The 25,683-nt window shown below is 50.8% G+C and overlaps 2 protein-coding genes across 6 annotated transcripts; one reads left to right on the forward strand and one right to left on the reverse strand.

Annotated features, from left to right (window-relative positions):
• NOSIP (nitric oxide synthase interacting protein) lies at positions 1-19,294 on the reverse strand. Of its 2 annotated transcripts, XM_072757277.1 has the most exons (10): positions 19,175-19,268; positions 15,992-16,109; positions 5,219-5,289; positions 4,535-4,640; positions 3,420-3,501; positions 1,731-1,890; positions 1,522-1,640; positions 1,179-1,366; positions 944-1,052; positions 1-782 (listed from the first exon to the last, which is right to left on the reverse strand). In XM_072757277.1, exons 3-10 carry the CDS (start codon positions 5,286-5,288, stop codon positions 711-713), a joined length of 906 nt encoding a protein of 301 aa, XP_072613378.1. In that variant the 5' UTR covers position 5,289; positions 15,992-16,109; positions 19,175-19,268; the 3' UTR covers positions 1-710. The 2 variants fall into 2 exon arrangements, with proteins under 2 accessions (XP_072613378.1, XP_025869651.1); XM_026013866.2 differs by lacking the exon at positions 15,992-16,109 and having other exon boundaries at positions 19,175-19,294.
• Positions 19,194-25,593, forward strand: PRRG2 (proline rich and Gla domain 2). 4 transcript variants are annotated; one of them, XM_026013868.2, is made up of 7 exons: positions 19,194-19,330; positions 20,853-20,950; positions 21,139-21,314; positions 21,460-21,499; positions 23,557-23,692; positions 24,541-24,693; positions 24,999-25,593. In XM_026013868.2, the coding sequence occupies exons 2-7, from the start codon at positions 20,866-20,868 to the stop codon at positions 25,015-25,017; spliced, it is 609 nt and encodes a 202-aa protein (XP_025869653.1). In that variant the 5' UTR covers positions 19,194-19,330; positions 20,853-20,865; the 3' UTR covers positions 25,018-25,593. The 4 variants fall into 4 exon arrangements, with proteins under 4 accessions (XP_025869653.1, XP_072613384.1, XP_025869654.1 ...); XM_072757283.1 differs by having other exon boundaries at positions 21,142-21,314; XM_026013869.2 differs by lacking the exon at positions 19,194-19,330 and adding an exon at positions 19,957-20,147 and having other exon boundaries at positions 21,142-21,314.
• Positions 25,594-25,683: the final 90 nt, after the last annotated feature.

A 25,683-nucleotide genomic window follows, 5' to 3' on the forward strand; every position in this document is an offset into this window, starting at 1 on the left:
TTGGGGAGGCAGGAATGTTAAGTCTTTATCTTTCTGATCTTACCCCGGCTCTGTATGCTACTTTGCACACCGTCCAGGGCTGCTATTGCGAGCCAGTGGTCATGACATACAAAGCTTTTAAGAGCTGCCCCTGTGCTCCAAGCCAAATGCAGGCAGGCCCCCCAGACCCCAGGCTCTGCAGCCTCCTTGTCCCTGCAGGCTCTGCTCCTCACACCTGCCAGGTACTGTGTCCCCTCCAGCAGTCTATGCAAGCCATTGGACAAGGACTTTCTTCTTGCTCTTGGCCTCCGGGCAGTCAGGTGTCAGGGAGGAGGGCTCCTGACTGCCTTCTCTAGACTGGGTGGCAGCTGCTGGCTCTCACCGCATTTTGTTTCCTTTGGGTGTTTTACCACACTTTACTTTTAGAGAGGCATTCCGGGACATCGAATCTGGCATAACTCAAAAAGATGCGAGGGGGTTTCTACTTAGCCTGTTAAAGTGGCGCCTTCCTGTGGTCGACCTTCAGATTTCGGCTTCTGGCCCAACGTTAACGCTGCCAGTGTGCATTCAGTTCGGATTTTACTCTCAACATAAGCCCACGCCTTCTGGTTCCAGTCGCTGCAGCAGGTACACGTGGAGGGCAACCTGGGTGGCCCCAGGGCTCTGGCGCAGCCAATGAAGGGACCACAAGGCCAGTGAGTCCAAGCCTGTTTATTTGGTCTTCCGTGCGCTCAGGCCTGCATCACCGGCCTCGACTTTTCAGCCTGCAGCTTCACGCCGGAGCCCGCGAAGCCTGTGCCGCCCTGGAGAGGTGGGGACAAGGCCACCGTGGAGGCAGGTCGGGTCGCGGGGGCGGGGCGCGGAGGAGGCAGGCCTCTCCGGAGAGGGCGGAGCCAGGAGGGGCGGGGCATGCAGCAGGGGCAGGGCCTTGAGAGCGAGGCCTGGGACATGGGTCAGTGCTCACCCGCTGCAGCACGATGATGTCGCGGTCTGTCAGCTTCTCCCCGTTTACCGGGTCTACCATGTCTTTCCGAATCAGCTTCTCCACGCATTCCATGGTGACCACAGCCCCACTACAGTGAAGGTGAGGGTGGGAGGGGCCACGGATCAGAGACCCCGCCCCGGTGAAGGTAGGCCCACCCCACCCCGCCCAGCCCCGTCCGGCCCCACCGGCCCTGGATCCTCTCCAGGTGACTCACGAGGGCCGCAGCACCGCGCAAGGCGTGGCGTTGCTCAAGCTGTCGCGGGTCACAGCACACACGTAGCGCTCACTGCGTGTGATGAGCCCCACGCGGTCCACAGAGCTGTCGAGCGGCGTGAAGCGCACAGGTGTCAGGTCCGACATGCGCAATGGCTTCCCGGACATGGGGCAGGTCACGGTGCGAGACTGCGATGGGCAGAAGGGAAGCAGGGTTAGCAGGCCAGGCTGGGGCCAGGTGTAGGGAGGATTGGGGCGTCCCAGGCAGGAAAGGGGGCGCTCAGGATCCTGGAGGACTCTGGCCCTCTGGGTCCTAGTGGGCACAGAGTGCTGGGGATGCTCACAGGCTTCTCCAGCTTGGTGGCCTTGGCCTCGGGGGTCAGCGACGGGATCCAGAAGCTGGGCAGTGCTTTATCCTTGTCCTTGCCCGTAGGGCCTGCACTGGACCCAGGTCGGGCATCATCTGTAGGGGGAAAGGGGTGTAGATGCCATGCCCAGGAAGGCACTCGGCCCCGCAGGAACCCCACTCACTTCCAAGTCTGCCTCTCCTCACCTGAGGTCGTCCCAGAGGCCGCCTTGGATGTGAATGGGTTGAGGGGCCGGCTCACGATGGCTGCCTCCTTCTCCAGGAAGCCCCGTACCTGGTCCTGGGCCGCAGCCCGCTGCAGCTCTTTCTGCTCCTCACGCCGGGCACCACGCTGCTTCTCATAGGCCTGTGGACAGCCAGAAAAAAGTGGACCATTCGTCTCTCTGTGGGTTGTGACTCTGAGGGTGGCTCTTCCCATTTCACAGGTGGGTAAACTGAGGTCTACAAAGGGGACCATCCCAGCACTGCTCATAGAGGCTAGTGGCTGCCAGTGTGTGACGCTTTAATCTGCTGTGATCCATGGTGTGGCTCTGCTGTCCTTGCTAGTCCCTTCCCCTATTGCAGGGCACGAAGGTCACTTCTCATTTAGCTGGTTTGGGACTCAGTGGCTTCTCCACTCCAACAGAGTGGCCAGCAGCTTGGCAGGAGACAGACACCAAGACATAAACCTTGTCTCTGTCAATGATGAGCTCTGTGGCTTCCAGTAAGCGCTGTGACTTCTCCTGGCCTGTTTCTTCATCTGTAAAACTGGCTAACGATGGTGACCTACCTCAAAGGTTCACTGGGTTATACGGGATGATTTTTGGGAATGCTTAAAACCTTGACACATACCTGACACATAGTAAGTGCTCAATAAATGTATCTGTGGACCATGTTATATTTTACAGCATATGTACTGTGTGTAGATCCTCTGTCCCATTCTCAGGCAAGTTCCAGGAGAGTAAGCACCCAGGCAGCCACTAGACCATGCAGAGGTCATGGACACTGGGGAAGCCACTTGCTCTAGACAGAAAGCTCTATGAGAATCTCGCCCTCAGTGTTTCCAGAATGCTGGGAAGCCTGGCAGGAAAAGGGAGGGAGGGGGGCCAGCTGTACCTCAAACACGATGATAAAGGGGGTCCTTCCTATCCATGAAATGAGTTCACCCATGAAGAGTGGACGTGGCTCCACATAAATGCCTCAAGAATCCTGCACTGGGAGAATCTCCCACATGCCCTGCAGCTGATTTGGCCCTGTCCGCCCATTTTATTTATTTTATTTTTATTTATTTTTTAAAGATTTAATTTATTTATTCATGAGACAGAGAGAGGGCAGAGACATAAGCAGAGGGAGAAGCAGGCTCCATGCAGGAACCTGATGCGGGACTCAATCCCAGGAACACTCCCTGAGCCAAAGGCAGACACTGAATTGCTGGGCCACCCAGGTGTCCGGTGTCAGCACATTTTAGAGCCAATGAAACCGAGGCCCAGAGAGGTGAGGAGACATCATTAATTCAACAAATATTCATGGAGAGCCTAGGGCCATGGGGTGGTTAAGAGTTTTGTTCCCTGCCCCTGGGGCCTGCTGTCTAGTGGGCATGAGTCGGCGACATGCAGAATCATAACGATGACAAATGTCAAGACAAGAGGTGACAAGGGGCAGATCCCTGGGGTCTCTGGACTAGCAGGAGGTCAGTGGAGGCAATGCCTGGGCTGAAGTCTAGAGGAGGGTTTAGCCAGAAGTGGGAGGGGACAGTGCACCAGGCAGAGGGAACAGTGCTAGCAAAGGCCCAGAGGGAAAAGGAACTCAGCTGGAAAGCCTAGAGTGGCCGTGCTTGTGAGATCAACATCAAAGCCGCCTGCCCTGCCTGCGCCCCCATACCCCCATCCCCATCACCTTCATCTGCCGGGCGATCTCCTTCTTCTGGTGCAAGATATACTCCAGGATTGCCTCACGCTCATACAGGTAGCCATCTGGGCTGTAAGGACAGGACGGGTTGAGAAGTGTCAGCTCCCTACCCTGGGCACCCACTAAAGCATCTTGCAGGCAACAGGCCATTCAGTGCTCAAGTGTGGCTCCCTGAGGTGGACCAAACCATTTTTACTCTTCTGGCTTTATAATCTGCTCTGGTGTGTGTGTGGGGTAACCTTGTGCAGGCAAGGGGTAACTCAGCAGGCCCAGGTGATCCAACCCCTGCACATTCCAGAGGACTGGCTCTTGACCAGCATCCAGGAGGGAACCCCTAAGCCCCTGGATTGTGCTGATTGATAAAAGTATCTTAGTTCACCTGGGACAGGGTGAGGGCTTAGTCTGTGTGGTCTCAGATAGACCTCTGGAGGGACTGAAGACCAGGTCAGCCTCATGGAGGTCAGCCACACCTCCAGGACCAGCCTCTAGTAAAATCCCTAGACACTGGGGCTCGGGTGGGCTTCCCTGGTGGGCGACACTCCTGCGTGTTTGTCACACGTTGCAGGGAGACCAGCGCTGTCCATGTGATTCTATCAGGAGAGAACTGGAAGCTCGCTCCTATTCCCTCCTGGACTCTGCCCCACGTGTCTTCTCCCCTTGCTGACTTAACCTCCACCTTTGTAGTGGAACAAGCTGTTACGGACTAGAACCAACTCTCCGAGTTCTGTGCGTCCTTCTAATGAACCCCTCAACACGAAGGTGGCCTCAGGGACCCTTAACCACAGTCCGCTCTCGTCACTCTCTGCAAATGTACCCGTAAACTAAGCCCAAATCCAGTCACTGGACTAAGCACTTTACACCCATTCTCGCTGAAGCCTCTGCCAGGCCGTGAGGCAGGTAATGGTAAGCACTCCACACACGAGCTGTTATTATGCGCCCAGCCATGTTCTGAGGGCCCTACTCTAGCCTTTTCCACACCCCATGGAGCACATTAGGATCACGCCCATGTCTCAGCTGAGCACACAGGCTCTGAGAGGTTAAGGAGCTTGTTCAGGGCGCCCCACCCCTGCATGCAGCGCCCTCCATGCAGCTCCCCAGCTCACGTGACGACAGGATCATGGCAGGGCTGCAGAGAGAGGCAGCAGCAATCGAAGTCCTTGACGGCATCCCGGCTCAGTCGAATGTTCTGGGTCCCATAGCCTGAGGCCGCTGGGGATGGAGACAGACAGAGGTGATGGGGGGACAGGAGATGTGCCCCTTGCCAAACCCCAAGAGAAAGGCACAGAGAGAACTTGGGGGTGGTGGTGGTGGTGGGGAACTCAAAGAAACAGGGAGTCAAGAGCTTGGGCTGCGTGTCTATGTTAGGAGCAGGGGCATGACCCACAGGAAGGTGTTAATCCAGAGGGTAAGTGACAGGCCCTGTCACTGAGGCAGCTGGGTAGAGAGGCTCACAGCTGACTCCCCTCTACCACCCCGCCCCCTCCCCCAAACCAAACTCATGGGCCTGTATGGACTCTGGGCCTCAGTTTCTGCCTCTGGAATGTGGCCGTGACAATGGTGATTCCTTCCTCAGTGGGTAGTTGGGAGTCTTGGATGAGTTCACATACAGAAGTGCCCATTGCAGGGGTGGGAGCATGTGGGATTGCGCAGGCTCTTCCCCATAAGGTCAGGACCATCAGTCAGAGCAAGGTAGGGGGAGAGGGGAGAGACATGCCCAGAAGGCACAACCAGAGGTCCAAGGGGATGGTGACTTCAAGATACACCTGTTCCCCTGCCAAACCCAATACCTGTGTCCTTCTTCTTCTCGTGGTAAGTATAGACGGCCCCTGCCGTGCAATTCTTGCCATGTCGTGTCATCCTGAGGGAAGGAGGGAACAGTTGCAGGGCTGTGGGGGCGGGGGGAGTCCACAGGAAAGACGGGCCCTTGGAGCTGGTCTGCCCCTACCCCCCAGATACAGAAACTGGGGGTGGGTCAGGGGAGGACGGTCTTACAACATGGAGTGGGAAAGCAACACCCATACACTCCAAAAATGAAGTTTTTTTACTTTGCAAGTTTTTTGACCTTTTAAAAAAGATTTTATACTTATTCATGAGAGATAGAGAGGCAGAGACATAGGCAGAGGGAGAAGCAGGCTCCCTGAGGGGAGCCTGATGCAGAACTTGATCCCAGGACCCCAGGATCATGCCCTGAGCCAAAGGCAGATGCTCAACCACTGAGACACCCAGGTGTCTTGACTTTTTCACTTTGAAGAAAGACCTATGCTCTGTTTGTGAAAGCAGGCCTTGGAAGGGGTACACCCTGTGAGTTACTCTGAGGTGGTAGAAGGAGGGTTAACTGAAATCCAAGAAAATTCTAGCAGCAGGTGAGGATGGCTGTGGCTCCTTATGCACAGGGGGGAAGTGGGGGTCTTGGAGATGTTCTGCTCGGGGTGTGTGCGTATGTGTGTACCTACCGGCTCATGGCAACTGAGTGCAGTTCTTTGGGTTCACCTACTCTATCTCCTGGGTGGGTGAAATCATCTGTAGGCGAAGTGAAATCCGCATCATGGTGGAAGTGTTGCCTAATGTTTATCAATGGCACTGGAATAAATTCGTGTTTTTGAAACGAGCATTCTAGCAGAACTAGCTGTACACAGAACACTGGCTAATGAACAAGAAGAAAACCTAGCGACCCAGACAAGAAAGGGAGCAAAAGATGTGAAGAAGAGGCAATCTATAGAAGCAGCGGCAAAAAGACTAAGGTAAGTGTGGAGAGACATTCAAGGGCAGCCCGGGTGGCTCAGCGGTTTAGTGCCGCCTTCAGCCCAGGGCCTGATCCTGGAGTCCCGGGATTGAGTCCCCCTCTCTCTCCCTGTGTCTCTCATGAATAAATAAATAAAATCTTAAGAAAAAAAAAAAAAAAAGAGAGAGAGACATTCAAAATTCTCCTCAGGTGGAAACAATAGTAAGATAGCACTTGATAGGTGCCTGGGTGGCTCAGTGGGTTAAGCGTCTGCCTTTGGCTCAGGTCATGATCTCAGAGTCCTGGGACTGAACCCCATATCTGGCTCCCTGCTCAGCAGGAGCCTGCTTCTTTCTCTCCTTTCTGCTCATGCTCTCTCTTGCTATCTCTCTCTCAAATAAATAAAATCTTAAAAAAAAAAAAAAAAAAGACAGCACTTGATACCTATCATCAGGCTGGCGGGAGAAATTTGAAAGCTGGGTAAGACCAGGGCTTGGGGAGGACACGTGGTCGGTCACAGGATCCTTGGGCATCTCAGCGGGGAGAGTAGCCAGGGTCAGGCTCTTGGAACACAAGCTCATGGAAGTTTAGCAAAATAAGCGCAGGTGATTCTGCACTTGGGTGATGTGCCCCAAAGACATACTTGGAGACATCCCCAAGGGAGCATACCCAAGGATGTCCACAGTGGGTTAGTTATTCCAGAGGGAAGTCAAAGGCACCTGGATGTCCCTTCCTGGGAGAATGGGTGGTGATGGCCTATCCTGGAGACTACCCAGCTGTGAGATGCAACCTGCTAGATGTGTGCAAGGCATCACAGGTAGATGTTAACACAATACTGGGTATAGAAAGTAAGGGGAGGGATCCCTGGATGGCGCAGCAGTTCGGCGCGTGCCTTTGGCCCAGGGCGTGATCCTGGAGACCCAGGATCGAATCCCACATCGGGCTCCCGGTGCATGGAGCCTGCTTCTCCCTCTGCCTGTGTCTCTGCCTCTCTCTCTCTCTCTCTGTGACTATCATAAATAAATAGTAATAAAAAAAATTTTTAAAAAAAAGAAAGTAAGGGGAAAAAAAGGGGAAGAAATGAAACAGGATCGTTAACAAATCTATTTGTGCCCAAGATGGTACATATATTTTTAAAAGATTTTATTTATTCATGAGAGATACAGAAAAAGAGAGAGAGAGAGAGAGAGAGAGAGAGGCAGAGACACAGGCAGAGGGAGAAGCAGGCTCCCTGCAGGGAGCCTGACGTGGGACTCAATCCCAGGTCTCCAGGATCAGGCCCTGGGCTGAAGGCGGTGCTAAACCACTGAGCCACCCAGGCTGCCCCATATATATTTTTTTTAAGATTTTATTTCGAGGGATGCCTGGGTTTTATAAATATAGATTTTATTTATTTTATTATTAATAAAGGTTTAATAAATAAAGATTTTATTTATTTATTCATGAGAGACACAGAGAGAGAGGCAGACACAGGCAGAGGGGAAAAGCAGGGTCCCTACAGGGAGGCCGATGTGGGACTCCATCCCGGGACTCCGGGATCAGGCCCTGAGACAAAGGCAGATGCTCAACCACTGAGGCACCCAGGTGCCCCAAGATGGTACATTTTTTAAAAAGTTCATACAAACAAGAGGGTATGCACTGTGCTACTAGAGTGGTTGCCCATGTGTGAGGTGGGGAATGACCAGGGGCTGGAGATATAGGATGGGGCTGAGGTTACAGGGATCAAGGATTGGGCAAGATGACCTTTAGCCTGGGCTTGAGTCCAGGCTTGGCCCTGCACTGGCTGTGTGACCCTAGGCTGGCCATTTCCTTTCTCAGAGCCTTGGTCTGATTTGGCAAAACATAACCATGGGATCTAGTTGACAGAACTGGATTGCTGTGAGAACTGAATTGAGTCCTGCCTGGAGCCTGGCACATGGGGAGTGTTTGGGAAATATTCTCTCTGGCTCTGTGGCTGCAAGAAAGATTCAGAAGGCTGAGGTGGGGGTGGGGCGCAACCAACCAAGGGCTCCCCAAAATGTAAAAAGCAACTTTGTCTTTATTCCCCTCTTCTGGTCACCTTCCGCAACTTTCCTTTCCCATTCAGTATATGTGCTGCCTAAGCACCTATCAATTCAGAATTGAAATGCATATCTCTTTTGAGCCACGGATCTCGTTCTCCCCCTACTGGCGTCTTCCCTCAAAAGCTGATTTTTGTTCTCCTAGGTATATTGACAGGCTAGATGCAGACCTTAAGGATGCAGTTTGATGCATTTTGACAAATGTATATGCCTTCGACCACCGCCCCAGTCAAGACCCAGGCCACTTCACCCCGGCGGTGGCCGCTGTGCTGCTCACAGAAGCTAACCTTTCTGAACAGCCTAACTTGACCCACGGAACGTCCTCCAACTTTCCCTCAACCCCCAAGCTTTTGAGCAGATGTCCAGCACCTGCTGTCTCCCCTGGCTCACCTGCCACCTCCTCCTCCCCCGGCCCTCTGGCTTCCGCCCCAGCCCCCCAGCTGCCACACATGAAGGTCGCACTGACCTCCTCCTGGACAAATTCTCCACTCTATTCTTAGTTGTCAACTGCCTTGACCCTCTGTGGTATTTGGCACTGGGCTGCTTGTCTTGTGGCCAACAACAGGGGTTTCTGCACTCTTTGGCTTCTTGGCCAGGGACATTTTCCCTCCAAAAGTGAGCAGAGAAGCTACAGAAGGAGCTTTTTTTTTTTTTAAACTTAGCCAGGCAATAATGGGAAAAATCCCACAGAGCAGTTTGATCCCTGACCCCATACCAACTCTGTGCCCCCATCTTATCGACTGTCCAACCTCAACCACTCTCTGAGATCTGTCCCGTCACCATCTCCATTTTGCAGATGGGCAAACTGACACTTGGAAGTGAAGTTGCTGCCTAGGGCAGTGATCCTCAAAGTCAGGTCTGGGGACTCTAGGGGGGGTTCTCTAAGAAGCTTTCAGGGCAGCCACAAACTATTTCCACAATATTACTAAAATGTGTTTGCCTTTGTTACTTATTCTCTCACAAGTGTAAGTGGAGTCTTCCAGAGACTGTGTGACACAAGAAGATGTCATTGCTCTGACCGCTGACTCAATGTGTGCTTGCGCATCCTTGGGTTTTAAACATTTTAGCGGCATCTAGCTGGCTCAGTTGGGATAGTATGCAACTCTTAATCTTGGGGTCATAGGTTCAAGCCCCATGTTGGGTGTGGAGCCTACTTAAAAAAAACTATTTTGGGGGGACTGAGTGGCTCAGTGGTTGAGTGTCTGCCTTTGGCTCAGGTCATGATCCTGGGATTCTGGGACTGAGTCCCACATCAGACTCCCACAGGGAGCCTGCTTCTCCCTCTGCATATGTCTCTGCCTCCCTCTGTGTCACTCATGAATAAATAAATAAAATCTTTTAAAAAAAGTAAAAGAACAGAGCAGGGGCACCTGGGTGGTTCAGTCGGTTAGGCATCTAGCTTCAGCTCAGGTAATGATCTCAGGGTCTTGGGATCAAGCCCCACATCAGGCTCCCTGCTCAATGGGGAGCTTGCTTCTCCCTCTGCCTATGTCTCTGCCCTCTCTCTCAGTGTCTCTCATGAATAAAACAAAAACGAAACAAAAACTGTTTTATTATGCTAAGTGAAAGAAATTTGGCATAAAAGGCCATATATTATAGGATCACATGTATACAAAATGTCAAAATAGGCAAATCCATAGAGACAAAAGTGGATTGGTGGTTGCCATACGCTGGGAGCAGGGGAAATGATGAGTAACTGCTGATGGGTACAAGGTTTCTTTTTGGTGTGACGAAAATGTTCTGGAATCAGTAAATGGTGATGATTGCACAAAACAGTGAATATACTACTTTACATTTTTAAAAAAGATTCTTATTTTTAAGTAATCTCTACACCCATTGTGGGGCTCAAACCCACTACCCCAAGATCAAGAATCGCACACTCAGGCATCTGAGCCAGCCTGGTGCCCCACGAACACATTATTTTAAATGGATGAATTTTGTGTTATGTGAATTATATCTTAGTAAAACCCTTTTTAGCATCAGTTTTAATTTATGATGCAGCAAATATTGATAGGTAGGACTCACATAAATGAAAGTTCTCCAGAATCCGCAGTAACTTTTAAGAAACTGAGACCAAAGAGTTTAAGAACTGCTGGCCAAGTGTTGAAGGGCTGGCAGGTGGCAGTGCCAGGATTTCTCTGGAAGTTGAGCTTTCACCCACCATGCTGTATTGTCTCCTCATTAAGGCCAATTTCTCCTTCCTTCCTTCCTTCCTTCCTTCCTTCCTTCCTTCCTTCCTTCTTTCTTCTTTCTTCTTTCTTTCCCTTTCTTTCTTTCAAGACTTTATTTATTTATTCATAAGAGACAGAGAGAGAGGCAGAGACATAGGCAGAGTGGAGAAGCAGGCTCCCTGTGGGGAGCCTGATGCAGGACTCGTTCCCAGGACCCCAGATCACGACTTGAGCCGAAGGCAGACAGATGCTCAACCACTGAGCCACCCAGGCATCCCAAGGCCAATTTCAAAATACAAAATAGAACTATTGGGGATCCCTGGGTGGCTCAGCGGTTTGGTGCCTGCCTTCGGCCCAGGGCATGATCCTGGGGCCCCGGGATCAAGTCCCGCATCAGGTTCCCTGCATGGGGCTCGCTTCTCCCTCTGCCTGTGTCTCTGCCCTCCTCTCTCTCTGTGTGTGTCTCTCTCATGAGTAAATAAATAAAATCTTAAAAAAAAAAAAAAATAGAACTATTGCCATCTGATGTCACTAGTGTTTCAAGGAGGAAACATCCAAAACAAGAGCCACATATCGTCAACCTACTTTACAGAGGAGAAAACAGGCTCCCAGAACTCCCCAGCTAGGAACCACAAGAGCCAGGGTTCAAACCCAGGCAAGCAGGGTGTGGAACTGCCCTCTTAACCACATGGCAACTGTGAGTCCTCCCAGGAAAGTTACTACCTGAGAACATAGGCCAGTCCATTCCCTTTTTGTATGAAGGCTTCAAAATCCAGAGTGTATTTTCCTCTTTCAACCCATTTCAATTCAGAAATTTTCAGACATGAAATTTTCACTGGAGATGCTTTAGGTTTTGTGATATACCACTGCAAAGGTACATTTATATACCCCATTTGTTCTGAGAAAAGTTTTCCAATAACCGAATCAAGTGTTGGTGCCTAAATTTAAATTAATTAAAAGGAGGAGTGCCTGGGGGGGTTCAGTCAGTTGGTTGGCTGCCTTCAGCTCAGGTCATGATCTCATGGATCCTGGGGGTCAAGCCCCGTGGGCTCCTTGCTCAGTGGAGCGTCTGCTTCTCCCTCTGTCTCCCCACCCACCCACAAATACACACTTAAAATCTCTTTTTTTTTTTTTTAGATTTTATTTATTTATTCATGAGAGACACACAGAGAAAAGAGAGAGGCAGAGACATAGGCAGAGGGAGAAGCAGGTTCCATGCAGGGAACCTGATGTGGGACTTGATCCCGAGACTCCAGGACCATGCCCTAAGTGAAAGGCAGACGCTCAACTGCTGAGCCACCCAGGCATCCCACCTAAAATCTTTTTAAAAAATTAATTAAAATGAAAGAATTAGAAAAGTCAGTCTCTCAGTCAAACTAGCCACTTCTCAAAGTGCTCCACAGCCTCTTGGGACTAGGGGCTCCAGCTCAAACAGCACCGTGACAAGATGGGGCTTTATAAAACCATGACCACGATGCCATCAAGTGAATGATTTTGTAACATCTACTATCGTCTGCTGTTCAAACTACTGATTCTCTCCCGACTGTCTTTTTCTGCAGTTGGTTTGCTTGAATCCTGAACCAATGGTACCTCACCTTTTGGTGGGACCAGAGATCCCTTCGAGAACCTAGAGAATGCTACCCACCTCTCTCCTGAAAATGGTGCATGCCAGGCCATTCTGGGGGTACAGAAGCTTTTGTGTTAAAGGAAAACCAAGGGACTAATTACATTCAAGGAAATAAAAGACAGAAACAGGAAATGATGTAAGCAGTACAGAGAGAGTTCCCTAAGAGCCAAAGTGTACATTTGAGACACTCTATTAATAATAGCTGTAAAAAAAAAAGCCACCCCCCCCCCCCAATCAAAACAAGGCTGAAGGGATCCCTGGGTGGCGCAGCGGTTTGGCGCCTGCCTTTGGCCCAGGGCGCGATCCTGGAGACCCGGGATCGAATCCCATGTCGGGCTCCCGGTGCATGGAGCCTGCTTCTCCCTCTGCCTGTGTCTCTGCCTCTCTCTCTCTCTCTCTGTGACTATCATAAATAAATAAATAAATAAATAAATAAATAAATAAATAAATAAATAAATAAACAAGGCTGATGTTTAAGAGGTCTGATGAACCTAGCCCTGTCTGAAGCATTTTACACATATTGAGTGCACTGAATCCCACAACCACACACAAATGGTTGCTACGAACAAGGAAACTGGCATAGAGAAGGTGCCCAACATCCTGCAGTAGAGATCTGACCCAGGCATCTGAGTCTGTGGCCTTCACCATCAGCCTGAGGAACTGTGCTTGACTCTGAGCGAACAGTGAGACAGCTAGTGTGTGCCTTGCTCTCCCCCTGGAAATTCTGCCCTCTTTTTCCTTCTAGGCTCCATCGAGGAATCCACTGCCACAGGAAGCCTGTCTCTCCAGGCTGAATGAGGTGATCCTTGTACTCTGATAATGCCCTGAGTTACCTCCAATATAGCGGCTACTTCTCAGGATTTTCCACTCCAGGCTAGGAGCCCCTGGATGGATGGGCCCAGGAAAGACCCTAGTCTGGGTCCCAGAACTGTCTGGCACCTGGGTGGGCTTGGATATGTCATGAGAGGATCAGTTAGCTGCTGCTGACTCTTGATCTCAGGGTGGTGGGTTTGTGCTCTGCGCCGGGCATGAAGCCGAGAGAGAAGAAGAGAAGAGAAAGAGAAAGAGAAAGAGGAAGAGGAAGAGGAAGAGGAAGAGGAAGAGGAAGAGGAAGAGGAAGAGGAGAGAAGAGAAGAGAAGGGAGAGGAGAGGAGAGGAGAGGAGAGGAGAGGAAAGAAGAAAAGAAGAAAAGAAGAAAAGAAAAAGAAAGAAGAAGGAAAGAAGAAGGGAAGGGAAGGGGAGGGGAGAGGAGGGGAGGGGAGGGGAGGGGAGGGAGAAAACCAGGGGTGCCTGGCAGGCTCAGGGGTTAGAGCATGCAACACTTGATCTGGGGGGTTATGAGTTTGAGCCCCACGCTGGGTATAGGGATCACTTAAAAAAAAAGAGTTGCAAAACCATTTTGCATCTATTGATGACATAGTTGATTCGGGAAGGGGAGATGCCATTCAGGGAAAGGTTGAAGAAACTGTAAATTTGCAGGGCACTAACACCCCATAGCAGAAAAGAGAAAAATATAACAATGGAGGTTTGGGCTCTTCCTACCTCTTATTAGTCAGCTAGGGCTGCCAAAACAAAATATCACACGCAGGCTGGCTCAAACAACAGACATTTGTTTTCCGGAGACATTTATAGTTCTGGAGGTTGGAAGTCCAAGATCAGGGCGCTTGCATGGTCAGATTCTGGTGAGGACTCTACTCCTGGCTTACAGATAGCTAGCCACCTTCTTGCTGTTTTCCCGGGGCAAAGAGTATGCTCTCTGGCATCTCCTCTGGTAAAAACACCAGCCCCATGGGGTAGGACTCCACTCTTACAACCTCATTTAACCTTAATTAAATCCAGAATGGCCTATCTCCAAATAGTCACGTTGGTGGCCAGGGTTTCAACATATAAAGGGAAGGGAGGCGGGGGGGGGGGGGGGTACATTCAGCCCATAAACACCACTTGAAGCCCCTGATCAATCTCATCAACCATATCCCGTCTCATGTACCTTGAAAGCGGGCGGGACAACCCAGCGTTAGGCAACATGAAGCTACTAGCTCTAAAGTAGTCATGCCAAAATAGCTGAACCTAAATCTCATCAAGGCTTGAGATTTAATTCTCTGATTCCAGGAAATTCAAAGGATGTAGTAGGAAACGACCAAAAAGGCTCAGACAGTAAAGATTTTTGACTTTGTGGCTGACAGGGCCCAGTCACAACTACTCAACTCTGTTCTTGTATGGCAAGAACAGCCATGGATATGTGTAAATGAATAGGCATTGCTGTGTTCCAATAGAAGTTCCCTTATGGACACAAGACATCTGAATTGCATAAATTATCATGGGTTACAAAATATTATTTTCCTTTTGATTTTTTCTAGTTGTTCAAAAATGTTAAAACCTTTTTTTAAAAAAAAATATTTTATTTATTTATTCATGAGAGACACACAGAGAGAGGCAAAGACACAGGCAGAGGGAGAAGCAGGCTCCTCATAGGGACCTGATCCCGGGACCCCAGGATCATGACCTGAGCCAAAGGCAAGATGCCACCCAGGTGCCCCTGTTAAAACCGTTCTTAGTTTGCAGGCTACACAAAAACAAGTGGGAATTGCAAATCATATGTCTGATAAGGGAACTGTATCTAGAATATACCAAAAACTTACATCTCAGTAATAAAAAGACAAATAACCCCGTTTAAAGATGGTTGAAGAGGGGTGCCTGGCTGGCTCAGTGGGTAGAGTATGTGACTCTTGACCTCGGGGTTCTGAGTCTGAGCTGAGTGTTGGGTGTGAAGATTACTTAAAAAAAAAATAAAACCTTTAAATAAATGGGGGCTCCTGGGGGGATCCCTCGGTGGCTCAGTGGTTTAGTGCCTGCCTTTGGCCCAGGGCGATATCCTGGAGTCCCAGGATCGAGTCCCGCATCGGGCTCCTGGCATGGAGCCTGCTTCTCCCTCTGCCTGTGTCTCTGCCTCTCTCTCTCTCTCTATGTCTATCATGAATAAATAAATTAAAAATAATAATAAAAATAAATGGGGCTCCTGGGTGGTTCAATCGGTTAAGAGTCTGCCTTCAGCTCAGGTCATGATCTCAGGGTCCTGGGATCAAGCCTCATGTTGGGCTCCCTGCTCAGCAGGGAGCCTGCTTCTCCCTCTCCCCCCTGTTCCTGTTCTGTCAAATAAATAGATAAAACCTTTAAAAAAAATTAATTAAAGGGATCCCTGGGTGGCGCAGCGGTTTGGCGCCTGCCTTTGGCCCAGGGCGCGATCCTGGAGACCCAGGATCGAATCCCACGTCGGGCTCCCGGTGCATGGAGCCTGCTTCTCCCTCTGCCTGTGTCTCTGCCTCTCTCTCTCTCTCTCTCTCTCTCTGTGACTATCATAAATAAATAAAAATTTAAAAAAATTAATTAAAATAAAACTAGGTAAAGGATCAGATTTTCTCCAATGACGTCTGACAAATAGCCAATAAGCACATGAAAAAACGTTCCACGTCATTAATTATTAAGGAAATGCAACCGAAAAACCACAACGAGATACCAGTTCACGCCCAGTAGGATGATTACAAACAAAAAGGTCAGGGCACCTAGGTGGCTTAGTCGGTTAAGCGTCCGACTCTTGGTTTTGGCTTGGGTCCTGGGCTTGGGTCCTGATCTCAGGGTACTGGGATCCAGCCCTGTGTCAGACTCCATGTGCATGGAGCCTGATTAGGATTCTCCCTCTCCTTCTGCCCCTCCCCTCATGTGCTCTCTCACTACAAAAACAAAACCAAAAACAAACAAAAGTCGAGGGAGAACTACAAGGGTGGATAAATTGGAACCCTGATGCATGAACAGCGGGAATGGATGCTGGGGCAGCCACTCTGGCAAAGTCTGGCAGTTCCTCAAGAACTTCCATACAGAGTTATCGTCTGATCTTTTCCAACAGAAATGAAAATATGTCCTCACAAAAACTTAGAAACAAATGTTTGGGGGATCCCTGGGTGGCGCAGCGGTTTGGCACCTGCCTTTGGCCCAGGGCGCGATCCTGGAGACCCAGGATCGAATCCCACGTCGGGCTCCCGGTGCGTGGAGCCTGCTTCTCCCTCTGCCTGTGTCTCTGCCTCTCTCTCTCTCTCTCTGTGACTATCATAAATAAAAAAAAAAAAAAAAAAAAAAAGAAAAAAAAAAGAAACAAATGTTTGTAGCATTTAGAATAGCCAAAAAGTGGAAACAACCCAAGTGCCCATCAACTGATGAATGGCTGAACAAACTATGGTATACCTCAGACAAAAGAATATTATGCAGCCACAAAAAGAATGAAGTACTGCTACATGCTACAAAATGAAACATTTTGCTAGGGGCGCCTGAGTGGCTCAGTGGTTGAGCATCTGCCTTTGACTCATGTCCTGATCCCAGGGTCCTGGGACAGAGTTCTGTATCTGGCTCCCTGAAGGGGGAGCCTCTGCCTAGGTCTTTGCCTCTTTCTCTATGTCTCTCATGAATAAATAAATAAAATCTTTAAAAAAAAAGAGAGAGACACAAAATATAGTAGTGGGTATTAGTGCCGGAGTGGAGAGGAGAGTGGGGAGTGACAGCAAATGAGTACTGGGTTTCTTTCCAGAGTGATGAAAATATTCTAGAACCGACTGTGGTGATGGTTGCACAACTCTGTGTATATACCAAAGACCACTGAGGGTTGCCTGGCTGGCTCAGTCAGTAGAACATCCAACTCTTGATCTCTGGGTATTGAGTTGGAGCCCCACAGTGGGTGTGGAACCTACTTAAAAATCAAAAACCAAAAACAACAAAACCTCACTGAGAGTGGATCCCTGGGTGGCTTGGTGGTTTGGAGCCTGCCTTTGGCCCAGGGCGTGATCCTGGAGTCCTGGGATCGAGTCTCGCTTCGGGCTCCTGGCATGGAGCCTGCTTCTCCCTCTGCCTGTGCCTCTGCCTCTCTATGTCTACTGTGAATAAATAAATAAAATCTTTAAAATAAAATAAAATAAAATAATTTTTAAAAACCTCACTGAGTTGTATACTTTATTATTTATTTATGAATCATTATTATTATTTAAAGGTTTACTTACTTGAGAGAGACAGCAGGGAGCAGGGGCAGAGAGTCCCAAGCCAACTCCAGACTAAGCACAGAGCCCAATGCAGGGCTCAACCCCATAACCCTGAGATCAGGGCCCTAACTGAAACCCAAGAGTCAATTGCTCAACCAAGTGAGCCACCCAACTGCCCCTATTTTTATTATTATTATTATTTTTTAAGATTTTATTTATTCATGAGAGACACAGAGACAAGCAGAGACACAGGCAGAGGGAGAAGCCACTCAGGCGTCTCTTTTTATTATTAAAGATTTTATTTATTTGAGAGAGAGCATGAGCAGGGGGAGAGGGAGAAGGAGAAGCAGACTCCCCACCAGGCAGGGAGCCCAATGTGGGGCTCTTTCCCAAGACCCTGGGATCATGACCTGAGCCAAATGCAGAGGCTTAATTGAGTAAGCCACTCAAGCACTCCTATTTCATTATTATTTTTTAAAGATTATGGGGATGCCTGGGTGGCTCAGCAGTTTAGTGCCTGCCTTTGGCCCAGGGCATGATCCTGGAGTCCCAGGATCGAGTCCCACGTCGGGCTCCCTGCATGGAGCCTGCTTCTCCCTCTGCCTGTGTCTCTGCCTCTCTCTGTGTCTCTCATGAATAAATAAATAAAATCTTAAAAAAAAAAAAGATTTTATTTTTAAGTAGTCTCTACATCCAACACAGGGCTTGAAATCATGACCCCAAGATCAAGCTCTGCATACTCCTCCAACTGAGCCACTTAGGTGCCTCTGAACTGTAGACTTTAAATGGGTGAACTATATAAATAAACATAAATAAATCTGATTTTTTTTTTCAAAAGAAGGAAGTCAGCAGGATTTGGGTTTCGCCTGTTGACCCTTGGCACGGAGGCATAACTGAAATGAGATTACAAGGAAACAAAAAGACAAATTCAAACTCAGAGAGGATGATCAGAGTAAGTAATCCAGTTTCTTTAATAAATCAATTATGCCAAGAAGAATAAAGGGTGGGTGGAGGAGACTGTTCTAAATTAGGAGGAATTTAAGATACATAACAGCAATGACTTGACTGGATTCTGATTCAAACAAATCAAACTTTCTTTTAAAGGCATTTTTGACATGCAAGATTTGATTATACCAAGTAATAGGTACTATCCTAGAATTGCAATCGCTTTTGTAAAGCATGATAATGGTATTGTGGTCACGTTAAGAAAATATCTCTTGTTTTTTACACATGCGTCCTGAAAGTTTTAGGGATGAAATGTCACGATGGATAGGATTTGCCTTATGTATTTAATTAAAATATGCCAAGCCAGTATGGCAAAAATGTTAATAATTGGTAATTCTAGGTGATAGGGATTCTTATATTATTCCTTAACTTTTACGTTAGGTTTAAACTTTTTTTTAAAGGATTTTATTTATTTATTCACGGGAGACACAGAGAGGCAGAGACATAGGCAGAGGGAGAAACAAGCTCCCTGTAGGGAGCCTGATGCGGGACTCTATCCCAGGACCCTGTGATCACGACCTGCGCCAAAGGCAGATGCTCAATCACTTAGCCACCCAGGCGCCCCCAAGTTTGAACGTTTTCACAATAAAACAGTAAAGTAAAACCTTTCGAGGCCCAAGTTCACACCGACTCAACAGCAGCATCGGGATGAGAACCTAGATCAGCCCGACCTCAAAGCTCCACCAAGGAAAAACCCTACACCAACTCCCAGGTGCTGTCAAAAAAAGGTGCAGAGAAGGCGGCGGTGGGCGGCGCACAATCTCCTCCGCCCTCCCTGTCACAGTCTGGGAAACTGAGGCAGGAAGTGGGGGGTCCTTCTTCCTCAACTCCCACTCCCTAGACCCCCTTCCTCCCAAGAGTCTCAGTCTCTCCTTCCCCTGGGACCCCCACCCCGTCCCGCCGCCCTCTACAGTGCAATATCAACTCTCAAGAAAACTGCCGGAGAGGCGGGGCTATCTCCAGAGGATGCTGGGAGACGTAGTTCAGCTTCAATCTTGGGGCGCCTGGAGTGCTCTATTAATGATTGACAGGGAGTCGGGAATTCGAAACCCTGTGCCTGTCTCCTTCAGGACCCTAGGAGTCTAGCCTGTGGGAAGGCGATCTCAGTAATCCATCCCGCCACCGCCCGGGACTCACCTTACAAACGACTCCTCGTTCCTTCGTCGCCTCTTCAACTGTGCCCCTACACCGGAAAGGAGGGCTGTTTTTCCTCTCCGCTTCGCCCACTTCCGCCCGGCGGAAAAGACCGGAAGTAGAGCTGCCCCTAGCTGCCGAGATACCTCGCCTGACTTGGTAAGTCCTCCCTTCTTCTCTCCCTCCCTCCGGAAACGTGAGTAGCAGCCTGAAGGTTCCGGTTGGTGCAACTGGCGCGAATATGGGACACGCTTAGTATATGCTAGGCATCTCCCGGGGCGGGAGAGTTCCTGCTTATGCCGAGGCTTTGCGTCTCTCCAAGTCCGAATTCGAGGACTTAACCACATCATCCAGAGATTGGGAAGCTCACTTCCCCAAGTATATCAATCACTTGCTCCATGTTGAGAGACAATTGAGAAGGGACACTTCTGTCCCCAGTTTATAAGCAGAGCAATTGAGAAATCAGAAGTGAAAGACCTTTAGATCACATCAGGAAACAGGAATTTACTACAGCATCGTCCACCTATCCCCAGGGACCACGGCATACATTTCCTGCCAGTTTTTAGATATCTAGCTATCTGGAGACATTCATTTTGCTGGCTCACCCAGGGAAGCTTCCATCCTCAGGAGGCAAACAAGGGAACAGGTGCATATCCAATCCCCTGGGTGCCTCCGCGGTGTCGGTGTCTGGTGTCGCAGACCCTGGCTTCCCTACAAGGCTCTGGACCTTAGGCCCTGCATACTAAGGTCCCTTTAAATACTTTGTCCCTTACCTGAGTCCCGCCCAGGGCAGGTAATCACAAACCCCGCCCCTCTGCCAGAGGCCGGGATCATCTTCATTACCGGGAGAGGGGCACCCCTCCTTCCTCTCCCCTCCCCTCTCCCCTGCCCCCCTCCCCCCCATTAACAGCTGGCCGCAGCTGGCAAAGGAAGCCCCGATTACAGAGGAAGGGAAAGTGCTCACAAGTCTGGGCAGGTAAGTGAATGTCCCCTGGGGCCAGAGTCTGGCTTGGGGACCCTGGCCTCCTGGCTCCCTGCCCCTCTGGGACTCAGCCATTTGGGTCCCCCAACACCAGGAGTCCAGGACCTCCACTCCCTTCTCCCCCTGGACCCAAGAATATAGGCTGTTTGCCTCTCCTGCCCTTCCTTCTGCTGTAATCTTTGATCTCAGTGGGTGGATGTGGCAATGGGCATAGGGAGAGGCAGGTATAGGTGGACGTTACCAGGAAGAAAGGAATCCTGATCACTGATGAACATGTTTATGAGCACCTACTATGTGCCAAGATTCGTGCTGGGTGCTGCAGACAGGGTAGAGAAAAAGAGAAGCTCCTGGCTCTGGTCTCTGGAGGCACACCACTTTCACTCAAATCCTGCTTCACTCAAATCCTGCTTCTGAATTGTGCAAATTGTATGACCTTGGGCAAGTCTTTTCCTTCTCTGTGCCTCACATTCCTCATCTGTAAAATGGGGACATAGGGATAATAATAGCACTGCTGTGAAAATTAAACTGAATTGATATGGTAAACTACCTTAAACAGTAGTCTAACTACCTGACTCAGAATACAGGCGACATGAGTGTCAGCTATGATTGTTATCATGGACCACAGAGTCCAGTCCGGGTGACCTTGCCTCCTTCCCCAGGGGCTGAGGCGCTTGCTGTCTCTCCCACTCATGGTTTCAGGTGTTCATAAAATATGAGGGGGTACCCCTTTCTGCTGCTGCTATACCTAGGATTGACCACTTGCTTGGACACCTCGCCTGGTGAGGAGAAAGACCAAGGTGAGCACTTGGGGGGAGAGCTGGTGTCCAGACACAGACCTCCACCTTTCCCTGACTCCAGAACTCTTGCTGCTAGTCCCCTCCCTCCCCAGGACTCCATCCTTTTCCATCCCATCAGCTTCCTGCATGTCCCCAGTCTTAGAGACTCTCCATTTTTTCTTCCTGTTCTCCGTGTCCTTTGGGCGCAGAAGTCTTCCTGGACTCCCCGGAGGCCCAGAGCTTTCTAGGAAGCCGTAGCCGGATTCCACGAGCCAATCACTGGGACCTGGAACTGCTCACACCAGGGAACCTGGAACGGGAGTGTCGTGAGGAGCGGTGTTCCTGGGAGGAGGCGCGGGAGTATTTCGAGGACAATACTCTGACAGTGAGAGCCTCTCCAGGCCCTGGGATGTCCTGGCCCACACAATTCCCTCTACCCTGGGTCTCAGAAATGAGGGTGGGTTGCTGTAGGGGTGAGGAATCTCCCAGTTGATGTGCTGCCATTCCACCTGTTCTACTCTCTCTTCAAGGAGCGCTTTTGGGAGAGCTACATCTACAATGGCAAAGGAGGTGAGTGGGGTGGGGGGTCCCCTCTTGTCCCATGCAGCTAAGGCAGCCCCTTCCTCTGCAAGTTGAACCAACATCCCCTGTCCCAAATTTGCCTCCTTCAAATTAATTCCATGCTCCTGGAGGTGGTTAGTTATTAAAAGAGTCCCCTCCTTTGAGATTAGAGCCCCTTCCTGAGGAACCCACCACAACTTTTTGGGAGGAGGTTTCATGTCCTTAGGAAGGAGGAAGTGCCTGTGTGTGTGTGTGGGGGGATGGTGGTTACAGCTCTGGGGCCTATCAGGCTGACCTACCTGAGCCCCCTGCCCCAGTCCCCGCTTTGGAGTCCAGAGCCCCAGCCCCTTCTGTAGCTTAGTTGCTAGAGGGACTGCTCCCCATCAACAGGGCCTGGCCAGGCCAGGCCAAGGTGGTGGAAGCCTCTGTATCCTCACCTGACCAGGCTGCCCAGCCCCAACCCTTTCTGTGAGTTCTAAGGCCCCACCATGGCTGTAGTCTTGTTGCTAAGGGGGGACTGCTCCTTAGCAACCAGGCCTGGCCATGCCGGACCAAGGAGGCCCCCAGCACTTGATACCTGGCTGGCTTCCCCTCCCCCACAGCCCCATCCGGGCCTTGGCCTGGTTACCAAGGCGGCCTCCCTAGCAACCACACCTAGCCAGGCTAAGGACCCAAGGCCCACTGCCCAGGGAGGAGCCCCCTCCCTGTAGCAGATGCCCCACCCCCTCGCAGCCTGGTTGCTAGGGGGGGATGCCCTTAGCAACAAGCCCTAGGTCTGGGCTAGAGGCCTCACATTGGAGCCTGGTTGCTAGGGGAGGTAACTACCTCACTGCAGGCCTAGAGAGGCCTGGTAGCTCCTTGAATCCACCTGAAACATGTCAGAACCCGAGGGCCTGCCTTCTCTGTGCAGCTCTTTGCACAGGGGGTTAAAAGCCTGGGGTTTGCTGTTTGAGGAAACTGCATGACCCAGCGCTAAGGGAAGTCTCCCCAGTGGCAAGACCCAGGAAGGCCTCACAAAGCTAAAGGATTGTTAAACGCCTAGGGTCCTGGCAAAGGGTCCACCTGAGTTCTAGATGCTCAAAAATGTATTACTGGGGAGGGGGGCTGGAGGCCCCGAAATTCCTGCATTGATAAATGAATTTTTCACAGCCTTCTGGTCAATTAAAAAACCTTCCTGCAGATTCTACTCTTCCTTCAGAGTTGAGCTCTCGTCCCTCAGTAGCCTGGTTGGCAAAGGGACTATAGTCCAGAGGGGGGAGGTTGCCAGATAAAACACAGGGACCCCTCCAACCAGTTAAATTTGAATTTCAAATATACACAAATATGTTTTTTATTTTATCTTATTTATTCATGAGAGACACAGAAAGAGAGGCAGGGACATAGGCAGAGGGAGAAGCAGGCTCCCTGCTGGGAGCTTGATGCAGAACTCTATCCTGGGACTCCGGGATCATGCCCTGAGCCAAAGGCAGATGCTCAACCACTGAGCCACTTAGGCGTCCCACACGTAAATAAGTTTTTTAGTGTAAGTATATTCTAAATACTCCAAGGGACATTCTTACACTAAAAAATATTCATTGTATGTTTAAAATTCATATTTAAGTGGGTTCATATTATTTGCTAAATCTGGTAATGCTCGGTTGGGGGGGCCCTGAAATTGCCCATCTGAGTTCCCTATCCTACCTTTAGTGTGTCCACCGACCTCTTAGCAGATGGATTTTGCTCAAGAGGGATGGGCCACGCTGTGTTCAAGGAGGGTCCTCTATCACCGTAGGGATACAACTGCCATATTTTTGTCCCAGATGAACTACCAGACCCTATATGTGTTTGATCTCAATGAGTTTTCACAACCAGTGGGGGGAATCATCGTTACCATTTTGCAGAGCAGTAAATGGAGGCTTAGAGAAATGAGTGTGTGGAGTTGCCTGGAGTCACACACCTAGGAAGTGGCCCCAGTTCTACTTTGGTTCTTGGCCTATACTCTTCCCTCAGGGGGGAAGGCATAGGGTTGTGTGTGGTGGGGAGTGACAGCCTCTGACAGAGTGCCTCCCCCCGCCCCCCCCCCCCAGGGCGTGGACGAGTGGACGTAGCAGGCCTGGCTGTGGGGCTGACATCTGGCATCCTGCTCATTGTCCTGGCCAGCTTGGGAGCCTTTTGGTATCTGCATTGCCGACGGGGTGGAGGCCAGCAGCCCTGTCCCCAAGAGTAAGGGGGATTCAGAGAGAAGGGGCCCTGGGTGGTGGTGGTGGGGGGCTGGAAAGTGGGATGAATAGAGGAAGGAGGAAGGGTGGACCTAAGGAGATGAGGCAAGGACCTAAGGAGACCAGTGGGTATTGCCTAAGGATCTGAGGAGACGACCACATGGCCAGTTGGCTTGTGAGACTGTGTGTGGACGATTAGTACCTGGCTCTGCTCAGTACCTGGCACACTGTAGGAGCCCAATCAGAATCTGCAGCCCATCTCCACAGTCCCAGGTTCCTGTGTAATCATCATTCTGTGTGTTGTATCTGGTGAGGCTGCAGCGTATGGTCCCTGGGTACGTGTAATATGTCAGTTTCCATCGTGACAGGCTGTAGCACATGTGTGCACCTTCTGAGTTGTCTAGACTTATCTTTCTCTGTGGGTCTAAGAAAGTGCTTGAGGGTCAGTCTTGAAAGTATGGTGGGTCCGGGATTTCTTGGTACAAGTGGCCCTCGGGAAATGAGTGACCTGGCTTATCTCTGTGTTGCGTCTGTTTCTGTGTCTGCCTCTCTGCAGGGCTGGCTTTTTCTCCACTGCTCCCTGTATCTAGGAAGGCATGTGTGTCTGTGAATAAGACTATGTCTCAGCAGTTGGTGTCTGTATGTCCATCCCTGTGTGTCCACTGGGATGCTGGGGTGCTTTTCTGTGTGGAGGGTCTGGCTGCAGGTGACCCTCTTTCCCCCCGGTCTTTCTCCCTTCCACTCGTGTCCCTCTGCCACCCTCGGAGTCTGTGTCCCTAAGTCTTCCCGCCTTCTCCCAAGTCGCTCCATCCTGTAGGTTTCCACCGCTAACACTGTACTTTCTGTCCCCAGGGCTGAGCTCATTAACCCCCTGAGTCCCCTGGGTGATCTAGCCCCGCCGACGCCCCTGCCTCCACCCCCACCTCCACCCCCAGGCCTCCCCACCTACGAGCAGGCGCTGGCGGCCTCTGGGGTGCACGACGCACCTCCGCCCCCCTACAGCAGGTACTGGGCTGGGCTTCTACCCGGGGGTGGGGCACAGAGGAAGGAGGGGCGTGGGCTCAGGGGGCGGGACTTGGAATTTTGAGCTTATTATCCGGGGCGAGGCTTGGAGCGTGGGGGCGGGGCCCTATGCAATTGTCTGGGGGCGTGGCCCAGTGTTGTCTGTGTGGAGCCTAATGGGAGGGTGGGTCTTGGGCTCAGAGGGTCTGCGATTGGCTGAGACGCCCGCGGGCGGGTCGGAGTGGTCTTGCTTGAGGGGGGAAAAACAGCCGGGTCTTTGACTCCCGGCTGTGCCCCTCCCCTTGCAGCCTCAGGAGGCCTCGCTGAGGAGCTGCTTTGGAGCCGAGGTTCCCCAGACTCACAGCGGATTCCAGAGCCCCCAGGCCTCTTAAACTACATAGCTGAGCTCGGGGAGTGGTGGGAGTAAGGGGGTCGTCCTGCCCGAGGCCTACCCTGGCACACGTGTTTCCGCCGAATACGGACGCACGCATATCCCCGGCCAACGTGTTCCCTCGTCCCGGCTACTCGCGGGCCCCCCCACGCTTTGACTTGTGGGGGTACCCGCCAGCCCCCAGGGTAGGCGTGCGTGGAAACTCGGACCCCAGCGCATAGGTTGGGTATACCCACTCGCGTGAGTGAGCAGGTGTGACAAGTCCATCGCCCTTCAGTGCCACGGGCCACGCACACGCAGGGCCCTGCTTATGCACACACATGTTTTCGTACGCTCTCGGGCGCCCTGCAACCCAGGGAAAGGGTGGGGGGCACATTTGCAAGCGTGCTTTTCGGGGGCGAGCTCTCATTGCACCGGGAGACTGGAGTTGAGCTCCTCTCGTAAATGAAAATCCTTTGTAAAAGAGACACAAAGTGAAACAACGCAAAAAAATAAAAATAAACTGAATTGCATTCCCGGGCGCATCTGTGCGCGGCGGAGTTGGCTTTCTGTACAAACGCTGCGCCCTACACCCCCAGGCCCTGCTAGCGCTCTGTATCTCT

Source organism: Vulpes vulpes, chromosome 1 (assembly GCF_048418805.1).
Source record: "Vulpes vulpes isolate BD-2025 chromosome 1, VulVul3, whole genome shotgun sequence".
In the NCBI taxonomy this organism is placed as follows: domain Eukaryota; kingdom Metazoa; phylum Chordata; class Mammalia; order Carnivora; family Canidae; genus Vulpes; species Vulpes vulpes.

What these genes read in the sequence shown, in the direction of transcription:
- NOSIP (XM_026013866.2), bottom strand. Translation starts at nt 5,288, where the DNA reads ATGACACGACATGGCAAGAATTGCACGGCAGGGGCCGTCTATACTTAC. An exon ending in CGAGAAGAAGAAGGACACAG is followed by an intron (nt 4,641 to 5,218) that starts GTATTGGGTTTG and finishes CTCCATCCCCAG; the next exon opens with CGGCCTCAGGCTATGGGACC. An exon ending in TGCCATGATCCTGTCGTCAC is followed by an intron (nt 3,502 to 4,534) that starts GTGAGCTGGGGA and finishes CTGTCCTTACAG; the next exon opens with CCCAGATGGCTACCTGTATG.
- PRRG2 (XM_026013868.2), top strand. Translation starts at nt 20,866, where the DNA reads ATGAGGGGGTACCCCTTTCTGCTGCTGCTATACCTAGGATTGACCACT. An exon ending in TGGTGAGGAGAAAGACCAAG is followed by an intron (nt 20,951 to 21,138) that starts GTGAGCACTTGG and finishes CTTTGGGCGCAG; the next exon opens with AAGTCTTCCTGGACTCCCCG. An exon ending in CATCTACAATGGCAAAGGAG is followed by an intron (nt 21,500 to 23,556) that starts GTGAGTGGGGTG and finishes CCCCCCCCCCAG; the next exon opens with GGCGTGGACGAGTGGACGTA.